The sequence below is a fragment of the Mauremys mutica genome, chromosome 1 (assembly GCF_020497125.1).
Source record: "Mauremys mutica isolate MM-2020 ecotype Southern chromosome 1, ASM2049712v1, whole genome shotgun sequence".
Classification (NCBI taxonomy): domain Eukaryota; kingdom Metazoa; phylum Chordata; order Testudines; family Geoemydidae; genus Mauremys; species Mauremys mutica.
In genome coordinates, this window is record NC_059072.1 from 348,739,638 (window position 1) to 348,764,838 (window position 25,201).

The following is a 25,201-nucleotide window of genomic DNA, read 5'->3' on the forward strand; positions in this document are numbered from 1 at the left end:
TGGAACTGCACCCATTGATGCTGAAAATTTAGGCTCTAAATGTTATCACATTGTACAGTAGTTGAAAACTATTGCCTTTTTAGCTACAGAACAGGGACAGCCTGGGCAGAAGCAGTGTAACTGAATAGCTATCTAACGATAATTGCAGAGAAGAGAGTTTGTTAGAATAAGAAACACAGCTTGTATTCATTTCTAACTAAACCTTTACGAGCTGGGGAAGAGGAGTTACCAACATGGACTTCGATAGCCTTCCACCATTCTTGCTCCCTCCCACTTTTCAAACGTGGTGACCACAAGAAGGAAAGTGGGTACAATTGTCCTTTAACCCCTGAAATGAGCTTTGGGCAATCTTCAGAAAGATAAGACTTGGGCTAGCAGAGTGAATCTCCCTGAGGGGTATGAAAATACTACCCGTGTTAATTTAGGGAAGAGAAACCTGAGAAGAAACTCCAATCCAGGCCTGCTAGAAGCCCACTGTAACAGATCATAGCAGAGTGTTTTGGTAGTGTCTTCAATTTTTCTTTAGTATGGAAAGCAGCAACACTGCAACGTTTCAGGAACTATCCATCAGTTTTTTTGCACCTAGACTCTAGAGCCACATTAGTTACAGAGGGGGGAGAAGTGTTGTATGGAATTGTCCAACCAATAGCAACCTCTGGGGGAAAATACTTTCTACATTTTATCCCTGCAGTTGATGCAGGATAAGAGAATTAACATGTCAAATACCATGAAATTAAATGTGAAACCACTGCAATCCATAGTGTGTGGAAGTTTTTCCCTCCTCAAATATTGTTGCACAGCAATGCAAGGTCTGGAAAGCCATTGATCTGTACTGCTATTTGCACCTGAAGGATACGGACATGCAGGTGTAATACAGAGTTGCCAGCATGTGGGTTCACTGGGGAGGAACAGTCTCCAAATTGCACAGTATGGTTGAGATGCTGGGACATTGGTAAAGTAAAAACTGCCTGTGCTGATAAGTGTGATGGCTGAAAAGGACCACTTGTGCTATGAACCCAGGGGATGTTATTTTAACTGGCCTACATTCTGTTTCACAACTCAATTTCCTATGGTGCTAAATGGAAAAAAATTATAGTTTGTACCAAGTTTTTATAATATAATTTAAAATAAAAGTAAAGTTAAAATTACAGAAGCATGTTTTAAAGGGAGAACAAGCTAATGTGGGATTACACCTTGGTAGGCTATCCCACAGGTGGTGAGTTTCCACCCTCCAGCCACCCCCTTCTTCCCCCCATTTGTACATTGAGCCTAGTATTAGTAGTGGTTTAACTGATGACAACTACAGTAGTCTTGGGAATGTGATGCTAGGTAGCAAACTTACAAAAGAAAGCACAGAAAGCCAGGAATATAATACAAATAAAACACATGCTAATATAAAAGAGAAAAGCAAAAGCAGTGGAATGTAGTAAATTCAATGTAATGTGTAAATGTATATAAAGAAAAAGGTATGCTCTGTAACTTTATCTGGTATCCCCTGGAGCCTGATCAACTCAAATGTAGTTTGATTTTAAGCTAATAAATAAACCTGGGTGATGAGTTTAGAATCAAGCTGAGAACCAAGTGGATAAGGTCTTAGAAGCCCTCCCAACACTGGCACATGGCAAGCTACATTTTTTGTTTTTAAATTACTGAATACAGAAATACAGCAGTGAATGTTTGTGTGCTGGGGTCCTATTGTATGAAAGTTTGGGCAATTAGGTTAGTCATTTCATCTCATACTGAGTTCTGAATCCGTGTATCTAAAATGCAAGGAAAAATATACAAGCAAAGATTTTATTGAGAACAAAACACTAGATTTAAAACATTATCTGAAGCACTAACAATATATAATTTACCTCCAGAACACTTGTAAAAATAAGAGATTAAGAAAAATATCTGCTCAGTAAGGCTTAATTCATTCAATACCAAGTATTTTTATAGTACAAAAACAATCTGATCTGTTCCTACTGCAAAATGAGGCCTGCAGCCTAATCAAGGCCAGGAATTTATATTTCAGTGTTTAAAAGGCAGATTTTATTCATCCATAGCTTTATATTTCTGAAATATTGATGAAATTTTGTTTTGCTTTGTGGGCAATTTGATGCATCATCCCTTAAGTAAGCTTGGTGTGAACAGATTTTTGTTTATGTAGGACTGTACTGAGTAGCAATTTCACTTTACCAAAGGGCAGATTTAAAAGCTTACAAGAAAAATAACTGGGCAGCATCAAATCTATAAACAGACCAATATTAGGTCAACACTGATAGTTTGCTGACCTCTAATCTTGAGTCTAGGTTACAGCTCAGAGTTCAGTTTTGCAGGTCTCACTATTTTTTTTATTTAAGATTTTAAATGAATTAGTGGTGAGTCATCTCTTTTTGTCAGTCATCTTAAAGATTCTGGAAATCCCTAACAGCAACGTGTCAAATAAAAATAATTTCAAATGTCTCTCTGGCTGTTTCTAAATGCATTATAGTGTGAGCTGGGAGAAAGAGATCAGGAGGTTGCAACATTTGCAGATCTGGACTAAGGCAGACTAAGTATGTTGAAGAGGTGACTTTTTTTTTTCAGTTTTTATATCTTACAGCAATACTTGGAATTGGCTCTGAAGTAAGCCCACTCCATCTTAAATTGAGAGGAAATTTAGCTGAGATAAGGCTAACAGCCAAGAGACTACAAGGCCATTTGTAACATCTTACATATGCACAGCTATTTAAAACAAAAAAAGGCAAAATGTGCTTATCTGTGGCAGTACTACTTACTCTGAAAATTAACCAGACTGGCCACAGGCAAAATACCTAGTGGTATCCATAAAATATTCACCTTACAGCTTTTTAAAGTCTGGGTGAGATTACTGTTTGATACTAGAATCTAATAGTGCAAACTCTCCTGTCTGCTTTGCGAGAGTCCTGTGCTTCAGTATCTCACTTGTGTATAAAACTTGTTAACTTGATCCCCTTTCAAACCTGCTAAACATAAATGGAGAAATACAACCAGCCCCTCTACATAAAATTTTAAACAAAATTATGTTTTTGCACAGACGAGAGGGGGCAAAGTGTTTTCTATGTTAATTGTATTATAAAAACATAGAGAGAAAAATGTCCTATGACCATGCAAACAGTACTGTGGAATGCTCACAACCTGTGAGTGGTCTTCACCACAAGCAAAGGTGGCCTCTGACCAGTCTGGTCTGGTGTACAGCAGCAGTACATTTTCTGAGGCAGCAGAGCTGCTCTGCTGGTTATTTTTTGTATGGCAGAGTCCTGCTCCATGTCAAAGAAAAATACTAAAGACTAAACGTGCCCACTGAGAGCCCTTAAAGAGACATCATAGTCACAAATGATTCAAGCTCTCTGAATAGTCATCAGAGTTTGTTGTCTGATTGATTGTATTGATTAATTCTCCTATCAGACTCCTCATGCTCATAATACTGACTAGTCTTAGGCAAAGTTAACAATAGAAAATGCGCTGCTGTCAATCAGGACCAAGAATTAATTACTTAGTACTCAGAAAAAGAATGGACAAAAATAATTGAAGTATAGGCCTGATTCTGCAACTTTTACTATCATGCAGGATTGGGCCCTAATGAGCCAATAAACAATAGTGAGGTGGCAGGCAGCAGATTCCTCACAAGAAGAAAAGGTGGGTTAGTACTTATCAGTAAAACATCTTTTTTAAGAGTGTCACCTCTGCATGTTCACACTTGTGGGAAACAGTGCCTCTGGTGCTGAGCTTTGTAATTTTTTGTAGTGGGTAGTGTCCTTTGGGGCTACATGCCCCACCCAGCCCCCCTTGCAGAGGCTACATATGCCACAAGTGGGAATATGCAAAGATCATTTCAAGAATGAAATTTTCAGAACCCATCCCCTCTCTTGTGGGTATTATATATTGATGAGTCTGATGTAATTAAACCAGTAGTGGCAGATATCTGAAGAGTTTAGGTAACTTTTGTATCTCTCTCTACAATTGACATTTTATATAGGTTTGAAAGAAAGGTCAATGAATGGCATTTTGGATTAAATTTAAAAGGACAAGTTCATTTTGCAATAGTGTTTTTCTTCATATAAATGGCTTAACTGAGAAATATGTGATAAACACTTTCATTCTTGTTCTCACCATACCAATTTGTTACTGTAATTCAATTCTACTGTAAAGTTTTAAGACAGTATTTCAAAACATAAAATCATCTGGAAAGCCTGTAAGGAAATCAGTGTTCTCAATGCCTGGTATCCAGGTGTCTTCCCTCTATGTACTGTGTTGCTGCAATTCAGTTCTGTTTTTAAGAGTCTTTTTAACACATGTAGTTCTAGAGTTCACCATTTTAAAATATCTCAGAATATCAGAGGAAGGATTTCACCCCACACAATGGCCACAAGTACTGTACCTGATGGGACAAAATACAAAAAGGTAGTTAAGTAAGTACATTTGAGGAACGTACAGTCCAGGTTCTATGTACAGTAAAAGATTTTAAAATATGTTCGTGAGTCTAAAGGACAGTGGAGACTGCTGAAAAAAGCAATTCTTTGTAGAAAGGGACATTCAAATTCAGTGTCTTGCAAAGAATCACAGCAAACATAGTTTCCTGCAAAGAGAAATCTTGCAGAACCTGTAGAAGATCACAGCATTAATTAATTCTTCTCTGTCAGATTTCTTACCCGAAGAATAGATTGTTCAAAACAGACACAGATTGTGTGGAAAAATCTACTTTTAAAAGTCAAACAGAGCATATGTAGTTTAACTGACTTGAAAATACAACAATAATCCAAAAACTTTGAAGTTATGTGCCAATTGATCCAAGTAACAAGGCTTAGGAGCATTCAGCACACTGACTTCATTTACTCTGCCTCTACACACATCCTCATCCAGTTTTCCATACTTGGACTTGCCAGCTTCTTTTCAAAGCTAGTGATGTCACATTGGATCCGTGGGGGAGGCAAGGACTGACATGTAGAAGTAGATTACCTTAACAGGGCTTTTTAAAAATGAGGTACTGTCTTGTGCGATTTTGCTAAGTTGCTTTTTTAATATTCTCATTTTGTACTTAAAAATGACATCTTACCACTACAGGCTAGTTCTAGCCTCCAGTGGGGTTCCATGACAGCTGTGACATCACCAAAGTAGAGCACGTTTAGATTTCCTGGAGTGGAAGCTGCCAAGTCTGGACTTTAATGAGGAGGAGGAAAAGGTACATTTTCACATTAATAACACACTGGGTGATCTCCTATTCTTGTTATTTTGAGCAGTTAGCCCAAAACTTAAGAAAAATCCAGCTTTCTTAGTTTTTGTGTGTGTTGTAATTAAGCAGTACAGAATCTAACTGGATGGATACAAGCTGACCAATTTCTGTCCATTTTCAAATTCTCTCAGGCTATTTTTTCACTTTCACAGCTCACCCTCCCTTTTAGGATCTGCCAGAACCCAGCACATGTGGCTGATCGTTTGCTAGAACCTGTACAGTCCTACAGTATGGTGCACATCTCAAACCACTAGAATTTTAAAACTGAGGCACCAGGGCCAAATGGAAGACAGCTATATCAGATTGGAATATCATTCTGGCAGAGCAAAGTAGATAAGGTGTGTCAGTTTAAAACTGACCAGTTAAAATGGATCTGCCTGTATTGCACACCAATTTGGAATTTTGCCATTGTTCCTTTCAAAGCACCCTGCAAGCATACAGACTTTAAATGTATACATTAATGATCACATAGTCAAAGAAAATGATACCTCACTTTTTCTTATAAGAAAGAAAAGAATCCCCCAAAATAATAATAATTCCAACAGCTAAGTTAATATGACAGTAAGGCTGAGATATAAATTTGTCAGACAATTCAAAGTTATGTTCCCTACAGCAAACCTTACTAAATCATATGTATGTCAGATGTGCAAGATAATATCTTTTATTCAACTTCTGTTGGTGCAAGAGACAAGCTTTTAAGCTGACACACAGCTCACGCTTGTCTCTTTCACCAACAGAAGTTGGTTCAATGAAAGATACAATCTCATCCACCTAAGTCATATGTACTATTACTATATGGCATGAGATTAAAAACTCTATATATGCAAGAAGGACAAATTATGATTCCTCTGGGAACCATAACTTTGAATGTTCTGACTTGAATCAAGTTCTAACCTTAACATTGCATTAATGTAGCTTATTGGATTCAATTTGAAATGAAAAATTAGTAGATTGTGAAAATAAAGGACAGTGATTTCTTTCCCTGAATCACATGTTGTTACAATATGTTTTTTCAAGTGCAAAAAAGCATAAAGGCACTTACCTAAGGAAGGTGCCATCCAATACACTAGTGAATAATCCCAGAATTTGTCATGGAAACAACTTGCATGTAATGAAAAGGCCAATGCTGGGTTAAATATTGCTCCAGTGAGGTTTCCTCCTGCAATAAGTTTTAAACAAAATTAAACTAAATCATCTCTCTTGACTTGTATTTCTTTGAGCGGAAATATAGAGACACAAATGTTAATCCATGATACTACATTAAATGTGTGTTTTGTTACACTGGAAATAAACAGCACTTAGCAGACCTGATTTTAAATACAGTTTAATTCTGATTTGGTTTGGTCAGGTGACCTGGGCAGAACTGTTTTTTAAAACAAGTTTTAAATAAACATGCTCTAACACAGGCTATAACTCAGCCCCCTTCTGACAACATCTGAGTTTCCAATGTAGATAGTGATAAGCCCTATCTCTGTGACTGTCCTTGATTGGTACTACGGTATATAGTATCAGTTCTTCTGTGAGTGCCCCCTGCACAGTCAGTCTCTTGGGATGTGCTGACTTGGTGCAACTAGAACAGTGAATCCTTCTGTAGTAGTTGCATCTCAGCCTCTCTCCTCCTATATGTTTCACCATTGACTGAAGCTTAACATGGTCCAAACTGAACTCCTTACCCTTCCTCTTCCCCTTCATTTTCTGTCACTATTGACAATACTACCATCCACACTGGCTGAAAAGTCTCAATTTCTTAACATTTGGATATTTCATGGTTGTTTTTACAAACCACACAATTTTTTCACACAATTATTAAATTTACCTGCCAAAATAAATGTGGGGAAGTCTGTTACAAGCGTTTATAGGGACACTACTCAAAGAAGAATCAATGTATTAGCTTACCCTTATTTTTTCCAAAACCTAATATAGATAAGGAAGATGCTAGATTACATTCCTTGAGATGAAAAAAGAATACTCTCATATTACCTGGCTATAACTAAAGACTTCAGATCTTCTCCCAGGTTGTTTATCTCCTTATACCGGTTTTTCAAAGGGTAGGCCATTTCAGCTCAATCATTATCTGGATGGGTCAGACTCTGTATTGAGGAATGTTTTAGGAAAGCTTTGCTTTCCTCTCCAGGTCCTGTTAGAGCTCATAGTACTAGAGGAATGGCTATGTCTACAACATTTTTCAAGCACATTTCCATTGTTGAAATTTGCAAGACCTCTATGTGGAGAACAATCCATGCTTTTACCATGGATTTGATGCACTAGATTTAGAATCCAGGTCTAATGCTCATTTTGGCAGGTCAGTATTTCAATCATTGTTCAATTAGGACTTGTCCCTCCTTTACTGAGGTACAGTAACTCCTCACTTAACATCGTTCTGGTTAACATTGTTATGTTGCTGATCAATTAGAGAACATGCCCGTTTAAAGTTGCACAATGCTCGCTCCTTTACCCCATCTCCACAGAGCCGGGAGGGGGGGGGAGAGGGAGGAGACATGACAGGGCTCAGGACAGAGGGAGCTTGCTGGCAGCAGCTGCTGTCTCAACTTGCTGATCTACTTAAAAAGGCAGTGTACTTAAGAGTGGGGTCAATGTACTTAAAGGGGCAATGCACGTCTCTCTCGCACACACGCGGTGTGTGTCTCTGTCTCTCCCTCACACACATTCAGTATATTTGTGTTTCTCTCTCTCACTCTCATTCTTTCTCTCACACACACAGACACACATGGTGTGTGTCTCTCTCTGCCGTGCTGTGTCTCCTCCCTCCATTCCTGTTGCCTTGTAGAGTAAGGCTACATTAACAACATATTAACCCTTGAGTGCTCAGCTGAGTGCTAGATCATCATTTAGCAGTAAGGCACTCCTTGGGAAATATCCCGACCTCTGCCACCCTCTGACTTCACCACCTCAACCAAGCTTCACAATCATCATTGCTGTGTACAGTATTAAATTGTTTGTTTAAAACTTATAGTGTGTTCCCTAGAACCTAACCCCCACATTTACATTAATTCTTTTGGGGAAATTGGATTCACTTAACATTGTTTCACTTAAAGTAGTGTTTTTCAGGAACAAAACTACAATGTTAAGCAAGGAGTTACTGTACTGCTTTCCAAACTTTCCCGAGGGTGGAAATATGCAAAGGGCACTCTAAGAAGAAAAGTAGGTTGGTTATTTGTAACTGGAGTTCTTTGATATACACTCTGCATATTTCCACTCCCTGCCTGCCTTCCCTGCTTCTGTGGAGTCCTAACTGTATCATTACTTGGTATTCTGCTCCAGCGCGCACTTTCAGTCAGGAGGAGAAAGGAGAAGACCAAAGTGCTTCTAAGATGCACTGCTACTGGAAGGTTCCATTACTGTAGCTACACCGCGTCAGCACATCCCAGGAGTGTGAATATGCAGCATGCATACTGAAGAACTTCAGTTACAAGTAACCTTCATTTCTAATTGCTGTTCAATGGAGGTAATTTATTAAAAGACTAATTTTATTCTATTTTTTTCCATTTACTTAATAATTTATGATGAAACCTTTTGCCTTAGCAAGTAGGTGTTACTTTACAAAAGTTAATAAATGTTATCGCATACATAACCTACAGTGAGGTAAATTAAAAAAAAAAAAAACCTTACTACTGCTGTTACTGTCCAACCCCCAAACAATAAACCAGAAGCTGAAGCATATAAATGTACTTTGCATCTTTCCCTGTAGACTACCCTAAAAACCTTGGCCAAATGCCCAAAGAGAGCAAATTCCAAAGGTTACAGACTATAGATTGAGAGATTCTGACCTCTGTACCATGGGAATTCAGTGTAATAAGCCATCACTTTAAGCTTCTATGAAATCTGAAACACAATGCCCGGACTGCACATGACACACCCCACACCAAATGATAATAGAACACGAAAACAGGGATCACAATTTTAATGTTAGGCTAACAATAACTTTTTAATGGAATTTTTAACATTCATAGAATCACAGAATCATAGGGCTGGAAGGGACCTTGAGAAGTCATCAAGTCCAGCCCCCTGTACAGTGGCAGGATCAAGTAAACCTAGACCATCCCTGACAGGTGTTTGCCCCATTTGTTTTTAAAAGCTTCCAATGATGGGGGCTCCACAACATCCCTTGGAAGCCTATTCCAGAGTTTAACTACCATTATAGTTAGAAAACTTTTCCTAATATCTAACCTAAATCTCCCTTTCTGCAAATTAAGCCCATTACTTCTTGTCTTACTTTCAGTGGACATGGAGAACAATTGATCACCATCCTATTTATAACAGCCCTTAATATACTGGAAGACTTATCAGGTCACCCCTCAGTCGTCTTTTCTCAAGACTAAACATGCCCAGTTTTTTTAACCTTTCCTCGTGGGTCAGGTTTTCTAAACCTTTTATCGTTTTTGTTGCTCACCTCTGGACTCTTTCCAGTTTGTCCACAGCCTTCCTAAATTGTGGTGCCCAGAACTGGACACAGTACTCCAGCTGGGGCCTCACCAGTGTCAAGTAAAGCACGGCAATTACCTCCTGTGTCTTACATACAACACTCCTGTTAATACACCTCAGAATCATATTAGTCTTGTTCACAGCTGCATCACACTGATGACTCATACTCAGTTTGTGGTCTGCTCTAACCCCCAGATCCTTTTCAGCAATTTTACTACTTAGACAGGTTATTCCCCATTTTGTTGTTATGCCTTCGATTTTTTCTTCCTAAGTGAAGTACTTTGCACTTGTCTTCACTGAATTTCATCTGGCTGAATTCAGACCAATTCTCCAATTTGTCAAGGTCATTTTTAATTTTAAGCCTGTCTTTCAAAGTGCTTGCAACCCCTCCCAGCGTGGTGTCATCTGCAAATTTTATAAGCATATTCTCTACTCCATTATCCAAGTCATTAATGAAAATGTTAAATAGTACTGGACCCAGGACTGACCGCTGCAGGACCGCACTGGATATGCCCTCCCAGTTTGACAACAAGCCATTGATAACTACTCTTTGAGTATGATCTTTCAATCAGTTGTGCACCCACCTTATAGTAAATTCATCTAGATCACATTTACCTAGTTTGCTTATGAGAATGTCAGGTTTCAAAAGTCTTACTAAAATCAAGGTATATCACGTCTACTGCTTCCCCCCGTATGCACTGGGTCAGTAATCCTATCAAAGAAGGAAATTAAGATGCTTTCGCATGTTTTGTTCTTGACGAAACCATGCTGACTATTCCTTATAACCTTATTATCCTCCAGGTGCTTACAAATTGATTGTTTAATAATTTGCTCCAGTATCTTTCCAGGTACATTATCTTATAGTAAGTAATTGCTAGGCAATAATGGGCAGGGGGGAGGGAAATATCAAATTTGCCTTATGCATTACTTTTTTCACTTTTTTTTTTAAACACTTAGGCTAAACATAGGGATGATCTTGAGAGATGCCAGGCACTGTCACCTCCTATTGACTTCAAATGGAAATGAAGATGCTCAGCATTTCTCAAATTAAGTACATTATGGAGGCTAAATTCATCATTAGTGTAACACCACTTGCATCAGTGGAGTTATACTGGGGATAATTTGCTTTTTTGTTTTTAACTTTTGATATGTATTCTGGTGGTGGCCATTTTGCTGAAGAATGGTATCTGCAAACCAGAATTTTCATGCTGCTAAACTGCCTGTGTTTGATCATGTGTGAGAGGGTTGTTTTTGCAGATTTTACCCAGGGTTAAGTTTTTTAAAGCTTGCTTCTAATTTTCCTTGGATGAATAAATCAGCATGAACAAAGAACCCTTACTTTGTATGAATGTTACACTGACTGCAGTGATTCCTGCTTTTTGTCCCAGCTGGTAGTTACCTCCTTCTGATATCCCATTCTGATTAACCGACTGGTATCACAATGTGAAATTTAAATAAGAGAAGCTCCAAGATAATGCAGCGCTGATGGGCTCAAAAAGGAATATTATGCTTTGCTATTATTGACATGTTATGAAATAATGTAAAAAAAAATATAAAAATGAAAATAAATTCCTAAATGAAATTTCAAAAGTCCAAAATGAACAGTTCTTATTTTGAAATATATCTATTTCCTAGGGACGTTCATTGAAATCAATACTTTTTTTAAAAGCCTTGACTTAAAAAAAAAAAGGCATTTTTCATTGAAATTATGCAAATTCTTCTGCACTACCTCCACAGGGATTTCTGACATATCTGCCATGTGACACAGAAGTTCCTGAAACATATTGAAATCATCAGTTTGAACAGAAAGAGCACTATTGCCTTGTCTGGTGAAGAAGAGGAGGGTACTTCTCCAATTGCAGGTGTTCTTCCTCCTCACTTTCTTTTTCTTCTGATCATGCCATGCCAGTTGTCCCTCTTGGGAAGCTCTATGAAGTTTCATAGGAGAGGAAAAAAGGCTGTAGAGGTAGGTTTCCTCACCTGCTGCATACCTCAAGGGGCCCATTAGGGCCAGCATAGGACACTATAGGCATAAGAGACAGGGAGCCACAGGGGTGGATATAAAGGCACATGTTCTTCCTTAGATCCCATAGATCTATGCCTCTAGTGACAGGAAATACATCCCTACTTTAATCAGAAGGAGAGGCAGAAAAAGAGTATTCCTCCTCTACTAGTGGGGCCACACTAACCAGGATCCTACGGTGAGCCTGTCTCTCCCACCACCAGAGCTGAAAGACTCGGGTAAGAAAATAAAGAGTGTTGGCACTCATCTAAAATTGAATTTCAGCTCCTATTAAATCCTGCTAGAAATGAAGGGATGGTTCAGAAAATGGACTGAATAAAGAAAAAGAGTTAAATCTCTTAACTTGAAGATGGCTTGAGAGTTTCCTGCCACTAAAACAAAGACAATATAACCATAAAGTTGAAGAGTTACAATACCTCTGCAAGCAAGCAAACAAACAAACAAACAGCAACAAAACAGCTAATCTGCCCACCAGAGACAGCAACTGTTGATAGTTTGTGTGGAGAGGGGCACAATTTAAAGGTTCTGGTGGTATGCAGCAGGGTTCAGGGCAGGGCATATAAACCCTGGCAGAAATCAGGGGGGATGGGGATGTGACCCCCCACACACACACATCACAGCATCAAGAAGCAACCTTCCAATCCATCACTGCTTCTGCAACACGATGACATCACATAATTTGTGAGATGGAGTTTGCAAAATTACTACCAAGAGTTTAGATTTTAATTGTTCATGTAATAATTTTAAGATTTAATAATTGTCCTAGGGTATTAAAATGCTAACAGCTTCTCGGGCTACACATCAGATTTAGACTGTGTACTCCCAGAAAGGAGATATGCTAACCTGGGCAAACAGAAAGAGACGGATTTAATTTAAATGTAAGATTCTTAATATTCATTAATTTGACTATCTGAAAACTGTTCCTTGAATGGTTTCTTTCAAGTTACCAATTTAAATACTTCCTTCTGTTTAACAGGACTTAGTTTATAAACTGTTCAGTTTACTCAGGATAAATCAAATGGATTCACCAATCTTTAAACAATATTCCTTTGCTCATCTATATACTATAATATATTTGCTACTAATTTTGGGAGTAATACAATTTGGTTCTCTTACCTAGAGGTATATCCCCACCAAAAGAGGACCCACTCTTAATGTGTAATCTCTGCTGAAAGCTCTCCAGAGTACCATACAGAAAAGATTGTACCTGAAGTAGCTATTGTTTACTATTACTTCTATTCTGTTTTGTCTTATTTTTCTTTTCCTTTTTTTTAAATAATAGTTGTATTAATAAAAGTGATTATTCTGCTTGACTTACATCATTGTGCCCCCCAAAGCAAAGCAAGGACCCCTTGTCACTAAAATAATGGGGGTAACATCCCTGAACTGGCATTTATTAAGACAATTTTTAAGATCTGTCCTGTCATTTTTTGTTACTCTAGACTATACTTTTTTAGTAATTTTGGTGAATTACTTGGTGCTAAACACCTTAAAACATCCCTTTCTGCCTCCACGATGGTTTTGAGTGATAATTAATGCTACGTTTTAGTCACGGGTAATTTTAGTAAAAGTCATGAACAGGTCACAGGCAGTAAACAAAAATTCATGGCCTGCGACCTGTCCATGACTAGTACTACATACCCCTGACTAAATATTGGGTGAGTGGGGGTGTCAGCCCAGGGGTGCTGCGGGTGCTTGGGGTAGGTGGCAGGGGGGGTGCCATTGGTGCTGGGCAGCGGGGTTGGCAGGGCTGGCAGACTCCCTACCTGGCTCCATGCCTCCCTGGAAGCAGCAATATCCCTCAGCTCCTAGGCAGAGGCATGGCCAGGCAGCTCTACGTGCTGCCTCTGCCCCAGGCGCCAGCTCCACAGCTCCCATTGTCCGGGAGCCCCCGCCCCCAGGTAAGTGCTGCCCAGAGCCCTCAACCCCTCCCGCACTCAAACCCACAGCCCTGAGCCCCCTCCCACACCCAAACTCCTGCTGCTGCTTGGGGTACAGTGGCACCCGGGCCAGCTGCACCGGCTGCTGCAGAAGTCACGGAGGTCCTGGAAAGTCACGGAATCTGTGACTTCCGTGACCTCCATGACAAATTGGCAGCCTTAGTGATAATGCTTCCCAACTGGTGGTGGTGACGGAGGCCATGTTTACGCTACAAAATTATGTCAACCTAAATTCCATTGGCATACAGCCACTGCAGTTAGTACATCGCTTGTGCGAGTGCATTCTTGGCTCCTTTTGTTGGCAGTGCACATACTCACCAGGAATGCTTGTATCAATGCAGAGTGCAGTGCACCGGGGTAGGTATCCCACTGTGCAACTCACCACTACCCAGCACAGTCTTTTTGGAGTTTTTGCAATACCTCATAAGGCCAAAACAAGTAATGTAGGGGTAACTGGGAACATCAGGTCAACTTCCATAAAGAAGTGTTCTCCATCCCATAATTTTCATGCCTTTTCAAAATCCCACAAATGTGCATCCCTCCTTGCTGTCCACCATCTGACAGAAGAATGGAGCCTGCACAGCACTGAACTATTGTCACGAGCATTACAAACACAGGGTGCATGATCTTGCAGTATTTGCAGAGCCGCAAGGAAAGCCATGATGATGATTCCTTGGAGATGAAAAAAAAAACAATTCAAGGTTGTGGGTAGTGTGCATGGAGCAGCTGGAGATGATGCAGCGATGGTTCTGGGATTGAGAAACAAGCTCTGACTGGTTTACTCACATTGTAATGCAGGTGTGGGATGACAAGCAGTGGCTGCAGAACTTTTGGATGTGCAAGGCCACATTCCTGAGTCTGTGCCAAACTTGCCCCAGCCCTCCAGCGCAGGGACACCAAAATGAGAGCAACACTGACAGTTTGAGAAGTGAGTGGCGGGCATTGCAAGTTTCCACAGCACGGTCAAATGCTACTGGTCAGTTGGGAATCAATTTGGAGTTGGGAAAACCACCACAGGGACCACTATCATGCACATTTTCAGGGCCATTAATCGACTCCTGCTATGCTAATCGACTCTCAGCAATGTGCAGAATATAATGGATGGATTTGCAGCAATGAGGTTCCTGAACAGTGGTGGGGTGACAGATGGCATGCATATCCTTATTCTGGCACCAGACCACCTACCCCCACAGAAAGGACTACTTTTCTATGGTTATGCAAGCTCTGGTGGATCACTGGGAACTCTTTACTGACATTGGTGTGGGCTGGTCTGAGAAGGTGCATGACGCTTGCATCTTTAAGAACACAGGACTGTTCAGGAAGCTGCAAGCATGAACTTTCTTTCCTGCCTGGCAGATTACCATTGGGAATTTTGAAATGCCTATTGTGATCCTGGCCTATCCCTTGTTCCCATGGCTCATGAAGCCATACACTGGCCACCTTGACAGCTCCAAGGAGCATTCAACTACAAGCTCAGCAGGAGCAGAATGACAGTTGAATGTGCCTTTGGTTGTCTGAAGGGTCACTGGTATTGTTTACCACTCTGTCCACTCATTTCTCTGAACCATCTGAGACTGAGAGCACCCAACTTATTTCACATAAACTATCAGATGGTAACAATTTACTGTCACATCTGAACTGAGCTAAACTAAACTCGCCATGCAGAGTCCACAGGCACTACATCCCCTAATTGGGGTTAATAGGTTATCATGGTAATTATATGGAAAGTCATGGAGGATAAAGGGTAAAAAAGTTACAAATTGATAGTAAAGGGGAAGGCCAAAAGTCACAGACGCACTATTTTAATTTTAAAATACTTTTTTTTATAATAAAATTATGTAAAACTATTTATATCTGCTATCCCAGTACTTCCAGTTCGGTTCTGTAGTAGCACCAGAGCAGTAAGGCAGACAGAATAGACCTGCTGCTGCCATTTATTCATCACTTTTCTGCTTCAGCCACTGCAGACACTTCAAAAACCACAAAGTAAATTCTGTGACGCCTTAAAAAACCCAAAACCATAGAGATCATAGAATCTGTTATACTCACCCATCTTCCTCAAAATGGCACACCACAAACTCAAAACAAAATAGCAAATGTATGCATTTTTAATGTCATTATAAATCAAACAAAATAAAATAGTTGCTAGAGATCCCATTACCTAAGGCCTCGTCTAAACTAGCCTGTTTTCTGATTTTAAAAAATTCCAACTGTTGCAAATACTAATGCACCTCATAAATTATTACAATGGTGGGAGTGCTAACGAAGACAAAATAACGACAGCCCATCAGCATTTTTCCTTGTATTGTGTAAACATACTTTTAAATGGTGGTGGGTGCTTGAAGCTTTGTCTATTCTAGTGGTCCCACCATTGATACCAATGGTGAAGTTGCACCAATGGGAAATTTTTCAGGGAAAAAAACAAAAACCTAGCAGAGATATTTTAGATGCCCCGCGCTCCACTGCCCACATACCTGAGCTCTCAGCAAAACTGGTTTAACTGTTTGTTATTGCGTGCCAAAATTCCCAAGTGTCAAAAATTACCATTTTTTTTAAATATGGCAATCAAGGAGTCTTAGACTTGCATGACAAAAATGCAGCCTTACCCATTGACAATCCTCTGAGCTATCATTTTCCTATGAAGGCTTATTTGAGCATTGCCTATAATATAGCTTGGCAATATAAAATGAAGTTCATATTAATTTCTATAACTTTAAAACATGGCTATCTTTTCTAGCTTAGTTATTCAGTGAGCTGGGGTGGTTTGATTTTTTAACTCCCACAATGCACAGCTGAATGCTGCACATACATTGCCTATTTAAAGTGATGGCAGTGTATTATTTCCTTATCTTCCAATATCTGCTGACAACAAACCAACATCACTGCTGATCATGAGGAAAAACAATACTTTTTCTGTTTAGTATTTAATCAAAATGTTTAATGTTTCACAGTGAAGTTTTTATATCACCAAGCATAGTATCTACTTTGGCTAAGACAAACAACTCTGACATCTTAGTGTTTGATGTTCCAGAGCCAAAGTATTTGTAATGAATATTTCAGGATTATACCAGTATTTAATAAGAAATATTGAATTAGATACTGAGGGTGAAATCCTGTCTTAAAATATGTAATTCTAGGAATGAAAACTGCAGCTTGTGGTAAAGACGGAAGAAAATGTGCTACTGGGAAAACATTGCCATTCTGTCAAAAAGCATGTATGCTAGCTGTCTTCTGGTTTCCATCATCAAGCCAGTAGTCTATGCCACTTCATGTGTTAAGCAGAGATCCTATCCTGATGTTGGGAAGCATATGGCCTGCATATACTCGCCTCTTCCCTACCTTCCTGTGCCATCATAATAATACAAGGCAGGCCCTTAAATATTAGATGGCCATCTCTGCAGACATAGAACTCTTGTAAATATATGACTAGAATGAAGGATGCTATTTTGTAGATTATACAACACGTTTAGGCTGCTCATTAGGAACAATGGACGATTCAGATTGGCCAGAACAGGTCAGGCATGAAAATGAGACTTTTCCCCCTGCACTTTTATATTTAGAAAAGGAAGAAAAGAGGAGCTGGAAGAGATATGTAAAAAGAGATACACAGAAAAAGAGTTATGAAACTTTCCAACATACAAAAGCTTTTCTAAAAACATTAAACAGGGTTCTTAGCTTATCATGCAAAAAGTACAGAAATTTTTTTACTTGCAGGGTTTTAATTTCATTCTTGTCTGTAAGGGCAGCAGGTTTAAAACAAACAAAAGGAAGTATTTTTTCACACATCACATAGTCAACCTGTAGAACTCTTTGCCAGAGGATGTTGTGAAGACCACGACTAGAACTAGGTAAGTTCATGGAGGATTGTTCCATCAATGGCTATTAGCCAAGATGGACAGGGATGGTGTCCCTAGCCTCTGGTTGCCAGAAGCTGAGAATGGGCAACAGAGGATGGATCACTTGATGATTACCTGTTCTGTTCATTCCCTCTGGGGCACCTGGCATTGGCCACTGTTGGAAGACAGGATACTGAGCTAGATGGACCTTTCGTCTGACCCTGTATGGCCATTCTTATACTATGTTCTATCCTACAAACTTTTTCAAAGGAAGAACTCAACAATTTTAGGGGTAGGAGCTATTGTGCAGGAACACAGCTCCCATTCCTCCACTAAAAGCTAAGAGAAATTATTCTTGGGGGACCACTGCTCCCCCAAAAGGTCCTCCCTTCCTTTGAAGTGGGGACTCACAAGCCAAAGGAACTTGAAGTGGCAGCAGCAGTAGGAGAATGTGCCTTGCAGCCCCTAATGGGAAGAGGCAGGAAAAATAAATACATAGATTTAACATAAAATTTCTCTTTAAATGTCTTGATTTTCTAAATTGTATGACTGCATCATATATTACAAAATTTTCCTGGGAAAGTACCCCAGCTCCCACTTCTTATTTGTTTTTACATTAAAACTGATTGTCTGTCATGGTCAAAATGGAAGTGTGGAAAAGCAGAGATGTGTAGCTGGGTAGAGGCGCACACATACTTTTACACTTTTGTTTTGCTGACCAAAGGTCTGCTTTTGGACATTTTTCCTGTCATCCTTACAGTATTCTCTTTTCCTTGCAGTGACTCATCCCCACAACATGATGCCGCACTACATTACTTCACCGTGTCCAGACCTGTAATGGTATCCACCAAAACTGGTGAGCTCCCCAATTTAGCTTGATCTATTTTAACTACTGTTTAGGGGGTAAATTATATTTTGACCTTCTTTTGGCTATTGATCTAATTTAATGAAGTGAGTCACCTGAAATGATAATGAAACAAAGAATGATTCTCACCCTAAAAGTTTGCTTCAATTTTTTCTTTGCTCTTTCTGTCCCACATCCTCAATCCAGGGATTTTTAACCCTCTCACCTCTCCCCTCTGTTCTCCTGTCTCCTCCATCCTTTGTTACTTCTTTCACCTTGTGGTTTCTTTTGTCCCCTCCTCTTAATAATATTGTAGCTGCTAGAACAACTTAATGTTCATAAAACAGAGGAGGAGGAGATTTTCTGGCTCCTGTTCTCCTGCTATTTCCGAAGAGGACTACGTAGCCAAATTTGGTGAATGAGGGATAAGCTCTTCTTCAACCCAGATAATAGCATAGTAGATAATGGAGTATTAGAAGTTTAAGCAGTAGTCCTCCATAGCTAGTTTTGCTTAGTAAACGGAGAAGTTCTATAATCTTTTGTTATACAGATAATGATTAACAAAACATTTTAAAAGGTTATTTTACATACAGTATAAATTTTCAATTGAAAAGTCTTCAAGGCAGTATCACTGTATTTCTGTTTGTTCTCTGAGGTTCCTCACACACTTTTGGGCAGTTTTAAATATTGAGATATTTATTTCTAAACCAAAAATTTAATTTGAACCTTAATAAAATGCTATTTTTAAAAAATCTACAAGCCATAAAAATTAAAGTTGTACTTTAAAAACAAAACCAGAAAGGAACACCAGAAAATATAGAAATGCAAAGTTAAGGTACCTCAAACAACCTTGAACTTTGCTCTCATATTTGCATCTCTCTGGGCTCCCTGCATTCAAGGATGATACATGTCTGAAGGTTCACATTTTGAGCTACCGGTCTCATGTAAACATAAGGATAATGCATCAAAATATTCTTTATTACCGGTAGTTTGACAACTGTAGTTTTAATACTATATAACACTTCATAGTACAACAGTAAATATTTTGTAGTACATTTTTTAAAATAATGGTAATATTGCACATCACTTAATAAGCTCTTTGCCCTTGAATTTTGATGGTCAGGGAGACTGAGGGTTATTGTGAAAATTATGGGGTGTGAAAGATACAGAAGGTGTATTTCCATTTTTACATTATGCTTTTTAAATATAAGTGCCTTCTTCCAAACAGAAAATATTTAAAGACCTAAATTACATGGGACAATTACTCATGAGTTTTTTGGTACTTCCGTAAATACTATATGAAGAGTAACAAGGGAGAAAAGGTTGGGTTTTTATAAAAGCTGTTTGTACTTTCAGAAAATGAAAGAATATGACATTGAGGGCTTCCAAATTTGTCTCTCAATCACTCCCTATCAAAGTCATTCAGTTTACAAACAACAATGATGATTTTTCTAACTTTCTGGCACATCATCAGCAGTTAATTTGACCCATCTGATATGTATATTAGTGGTAGTTAAAATAAATTGAGGTGTATACCTGTAACACCACTCTTTTAGGTCAGGTTTACAGGTAATTATATATAAGAAGGAAATAACCCAGCTAGACTTTAGGATCCTAGTGAAAAAAAATTGGTGATAGCAGTTTATGATTAAGTGCCCAAGTGAAAATTGCCTTATAACTACCAAAGATAAACAGGGTTTATGAATTGTCCCCAAGTATGCTGCTAGGTACTTTACAGCATACAAGTATCTGTCCAGAACAGAAAAAAAATAGAGGAAAAATCCTTTGAAAAAATTGTACACAAAACAAATTTGTTATGGAGCAAATAATAAACAAATGCTTTTTAAAAAAAAACAATTGCTTTTTAGAGTATAGTCACACCTACACTTGCAGCACAAAGCTCTTGAATGTTTACTAGGGCATAAAACATTCACCTTAGGCGGAAGCCTGACATATAAGGAACGTACTCTGATACTTCTGGGTCATTCATTACTGAAGCACGTTAGTTTGAAAAGCACACCCACGATTTGGCTTTTAAAAACAAACCATCTAATTTAGTTCAAATTCACAGATTTAGTACACTTTTTGTAACACAAGTAAAACAATGTAAATTTTTTTTTAAATGGCAAATTATTACTCCACATTATGGTCTAATCCAGAGGTTCTCAACCTTTTTCTTTCTGAGGCTCCCCCAACATGCCACAAAAACTTCACAGCCCACCTGTGCCACAATAACTATTTTTCTGCATATAAAAGCCAGGACCAGCATTAGGGGGTTGAAATCAGGGCAACTGCCCGGGGCCCCCCACCACAGGGGGCCCCACAAAGCTTAGTTGCTCAGACTTCAGCGTCAGCCTTGGGTAATGGGGCTTACAGCCCCAGACTTCAGCCCCATACAGCTGGGATTCGTCTTTCTGCCCTGGGCCCCAGCAAATCTAATGCTGGCTCCTCTTGGCAAGACTCCTTGAAACCTGCTCGCAGCCCCCCAGTGGGCCCCGGACTCCTGGTTGAGAGCCACTGGTCTAATCTATTTGGTATTTGTTGGAGAAAAAACTGAATGTTTGAAATACATAAAAATGAAAATGGCCCAGTTTAATAATTTATCAATATTAATCTGCAGCATTGTGAACTAGGATGCCAAAGCCTAAACAAGCTTTTGGACTCATCCCTCATGATTTTTATATTTGAGGATTATCTCATTCACCTACACATAATTTTCAGTAATATCTGAAAAGAACATTAAGGTTTCAAAGTCAAGCATTCAAGCTAAGAAAAACCATAATTAAGTTTGCCTGGACAACCATAATTCAGCCTCTTTTCACATACGTATTATAACAGTCTTGCCCCATATCACATAGGAAGACTGTGGCAGAAAGCGAACTCAGCTCTCCAGAGTCCCAGTCCAATTGCCTTAACAGCAGGAGACCATTCTTTCTCTTCTTGCAACCCACTGCCTCATTTAGTGTCCATCCTGTGCACTGAATGAGGCAGGGATCCAGTAAAACAAATAGCAGGTAATCATGTAATTAACGATTGTATCATAATGTTACATAAAGAAGGATGAATTACGACCGCTCAGGCAACCTTAGTTCTAGAATTTCCTAACTTTTGAGTGATTGATTTTGTGACCTTAATGTTCTTTTAATGTAGTTTTTTAAATATGTAATATCCCAGTGTTTTAAAAAAAAATACAAACATTCCATCAGGTTGAGCCATACTGACCTCCTGCATAGATCATCAGTAGGGCTGGAAACCAAGAGCATTAGATCCACAGTGCAAAAGTACCATTAATTAACTAGTAGCAGTAACAGGCTACTATCCACTATGAGAACCAGACACTAAGGGGGATGACATGACCCATACTTTGGCTTACACATATATTTGCTAGACAGCAGAGGAATGTTAGTAATCAGGAATCTTGTTTTCTATTTTATGCTAATGTCAGGATACTATAATCTAGAGTACACCCCTCTTCTAAGACTTTTGCTGGAATATTCAGGTGAGACACTTAAAATCTGTTAAGAAGCATCACCACATTGCTTTTGTCCTCAAAAATTCACTTCAGAATGTAGTTCAAAATTGCTAAACCTGTTTCTGGAAATCTTCATGGACTTGCTCCAGTCTTCTTGGTGTTGTTTAGACTAGAGTTGCTGGTTGTGCTGTAACTTGAATTAATTGATTGCCAATTAATACTACCATATATATTTGAGAGACATTTGTTCCTGATCATGGTTAGAGTACTGCATAGATACAAAATTTGTATCCACAACCAATCCGCAAACATAGTCCATGGATATCAGCCGATTTGCAGGGGTCTAGTCATGGGTTTACCTGAGGTCTCAGTGTAATATACCGAATTAAATCACACTGGTGTAAACCGTGCTTTACTTGTGTGTAGTATAACTATGTTAAGGGTTTGCACATTGATGTAGCTCAGCAGTTCTCAACCAGGGATATGGGCCCCTGTGGGGGCCGTGAGGTTTCAGGGGGTCTGCCAAGCAGGGTCAGCATTAGACTTGCTGGAGCCCAGGGCGGAAAGTTCAAGCCCTGTCGTGTGGGGCAGACGCCTGAGGCCCCACAACGCACCACCCGGCACTGAAGCCGAAGCCTAAGCAACTTAGCTTTGCAGGACCCCTTGTGGCATGGGGACCTGGGAGGCAAATGCCCTGCTCTTCCCCCCCCAGCACAGGCTCTGGCTTTTAATCTACTGGATATGCAGAAAAAGAGTTGTGGCATGAAGTTTTTATAGCATGTTGGGAGGGCCTCAAAAACAAAAAGGTTGAGAACCCCTGATGTAGCTAAACTGATGCAAATTTATTGACACAAGTTGCATGAAAGATGTCATGTAATATAAAGTTGTATTATTAAAGGATTTTTCTGTTTGTTTCAGTAAAATATTTAAAAGAACCATCTGGAGAAACTCTTTTTACTTACTTTTACCCATTTGTTTTAGACTGCAAATTCTTTAGAACAGAGATTTCACTTCACTTCATTCTCAGGCCCCAATCCTGGAATGGGATCTATGCAGGTAGACCTTTACATCTATACTGAGTCCAAATGAAGTATCCCTATCCCGTTCAGCTTACTGGATCAAGGTCTTTGTTCAGTGTATTTTGTCCGCTGTAAAGCACAACAACAGTACTACAGAAACAATTTTGTATGCACACATTTTTTAACACATCACATAATTCAAAAATATCTATAACTTGAAACAATCATGGACAAAAAAAAAAGGTAACTAACCTCCATACACCAGCATAGTAATGAGAAGAGCAATTAGGTGGACTCTGAGCCTGGGTTTAACAGCCTCAAATTGCAGTATGGTCAGCTGGAACACAGCGGAGAAGAGCAGCTCTATGCAAAAAGCCTGGGTCTCAGTGGTTTGGATAGGATTACTGCAGCCCTCGGCCAATGCCTCAGAGTGCACCTCAATAATCCTCATGGACCAGATGTGGTGGATGTAAATTCTGGCCAGCACTGCACCAGCAAACTGAGCTCCAATCTTCAGCCCACCCTGTTTGACTGAGATCCCACCATCCAGGATTTGTTGCAGGGTGCCACAGGGGTTGCATGTGCTGCCAGTCAGAGTCAATCCATGCAGGACAGTAAAAACATAGGTGAGGGTGAGGGCAACGTGTGGCTTGGGCTGCACATTGGCCAGCAGCCGGAGCTCATTGGTGCAGGCACAGATTTGGAAAGTGGCAAACAGCTCCAGGAGAAACGTGCGAGGGCGTCGGGAATGCATATGGTGTCGGGTTAGCTTCCGGCACCCTCCTACCAACATCATGGTGCCAACCATCAGCAGGAGCGAGATACAGGTCTCATCCAGAACCATAGTGAGGCCCAGGTTGACAGAGGCTAGGACTTCTCCCAGCGCAGGGGCAACTGCACTCAGGTCCTGGGCTCACCCCTCTTCAGCCCTGCTGCCTATGAGGGGGGACTCTGTTTCTCCACAGCCAGTCAGGGGAATGTCTCAACTCCCCCCCCCCTCCTGCCAAGCTCCCCCCACAGCCAGTCAGGGGAGTGTGTCAGCTCCCCCCTCTCCTGCCAAGCTCCCCCCACAGCCAGTCAGGGGAGTGTCTCAGCTCCCCCCTCTCCTACCAAGCTCCCCCCACTGCCAGTCAGGGGAGTGTCTCAGCTCCCCCTTCTCCTGCCAAGCTCCCCCCACAGCCAGTCAGGGGAATGTCTCAACTCCCCCCCGCTCCTGCCAAGCTCCCCCCACAGCCAGTCAGGGGAGTGTCTCAGCTCCCCCCTCTCCTACCAAGCTCCCCCCACTGCCAGTCAGGGGGTGTCTCAACTCCCCCTTCTCCTTCCAACCTCCCCCCACAGCCAGTCAGGGGAGTGTCTCAGCTCCCCCCGCTCCTGCCAAGCTCCCCCCACAGCCAGTCAGGGGGTGTCTCAACTCCCCCCTCTCCTGCCAAGCTCCCCCCACAGCCAGTCAGGGGGTGTCTCAACTCCCCCCTCTCCTGCCAAGCTCCCCCCACAGCCAGTCAGGGGAGTGTCTCAGCTCCCCCTTCTCCTGCCAAGCTCCCCCCACAGCCAGTCAGGGGGTGTCTCAGCTCCCCCTTCTCCTACCAAGCTCCCCCCACAGCCAGTCAGGGGGTGTCTCAGCTCCCCCCTCTCCTGCCAAGCTCCCCCCACAGCCAGTCAGGGGAGTGTCTCAGCTCCCCCCTCTCCTACCAAGCTCCCCCCACAGCCAGTCAGGGGAGTGTCTCAGCTCCCCCTTCTCCTGCCAAGCTCCCCCCACAGCCAGTCAGGGGGTGTCTCAGCTCCCTCGCCTCCTGCCAAGCTCCCCCCACAGCCAGTCAGGGGAGTGTCTCAGCTCCCCCATCTCCTGCCAAGCTCCCCCCACAGCCAGTCAGGGGGTGTCTCAGCTCCCTCGCCTCCTGCCAAGCTCCCCCCACAGCCAGTCAGGGGGTGTCTCAGCTCCCCCTTCTCCTGCCAAGCTCCCCCCACAGCCAGTCAGGGGGTGTCTCAGCTCCCTCCCCTCCTGCCAAGCTCCCCCCACAGCCAGTCAGGGGGTGTCTCAGCTCCCTCCCCTCCTACCAAGCTCCACCCACAGCCGGTCGCTACCTCTCCCCTCCGCAGTGCCTATGTGGCAAAGCCTCCCCTCCTCTCCCTGCTACGAGGAGCCTCCACCAAACGGCAGCCGCCAGCACCGCGGCTGGACCGGGGAAGCTGCCCTTGCTCCGGGCCGGTGGCCGCCTGGCGGGATAGAAACAGACCGAGCCTGAGCCAACCGGCGCGTGCGCAGACAGCGCGTTCCCTCCGGTGCCTGGCTCCCGAGCTGGCCGCAGCGGCTCTGCTGACGGGAGCAGGGAGCTCGCGCTGCCGCCTGTGACCGTTGGTCCGGCGAGGTGACGGTCACGCGTTTGCCGA

At 41.2% G+C, this 25,201-nt stretch overlaps 1 protein-coding gene and 1 long non-coding RNA gene across 2 annotated transcripts in view; one reads left to right on the top strand and one right to left on the bottom strand.

Moving 5' to 3' along the window:
* Positions 1-1,481: 1,481 nt before the first annotated feature.
* AQP11 (aquaporin 11) lies at positions 1,482-23,862 on the bottom strand. Its single transcript, XM_045021193.1, has 3 exons — positions 23,066-23,862; positions 6,279-6,395; positions 1,482-4,384 (listed from the first exon to the last, which is right to left on the bottom strand). The coding sequence occupies exons 1-3, from the start codon at positions 23,655-23,657 to the stop codon at positions 4,332-4,334; spliced, it is 762 nt and encodes a 253-aa protein (XP_044877128.1). The 5' UTR covers positions 23,658-23,862; the 3' UTR covers positions 1,482-4,331.
* LOC123372767 overlaps positions 5,033-25,201 on the top strand; it is a 30,592-nt gene continuing 10,423 nt past the window's right edge. The window contains exons 1-4 of the long non-coding RNA XR_006580439.1: positions 5,033-5,185; positions 8,519-8,702; positions 11,417-11,541; positions 18,258-18,334. This is a non-coding gene — a long non-coding RNA (uncharacterized LOC123372767). The remainder of the gene's footprint in view (positions 5,186-8,518; positions 8,703-11,416; positions 11,542-18,257; positions 18,335-25,201) is intronic.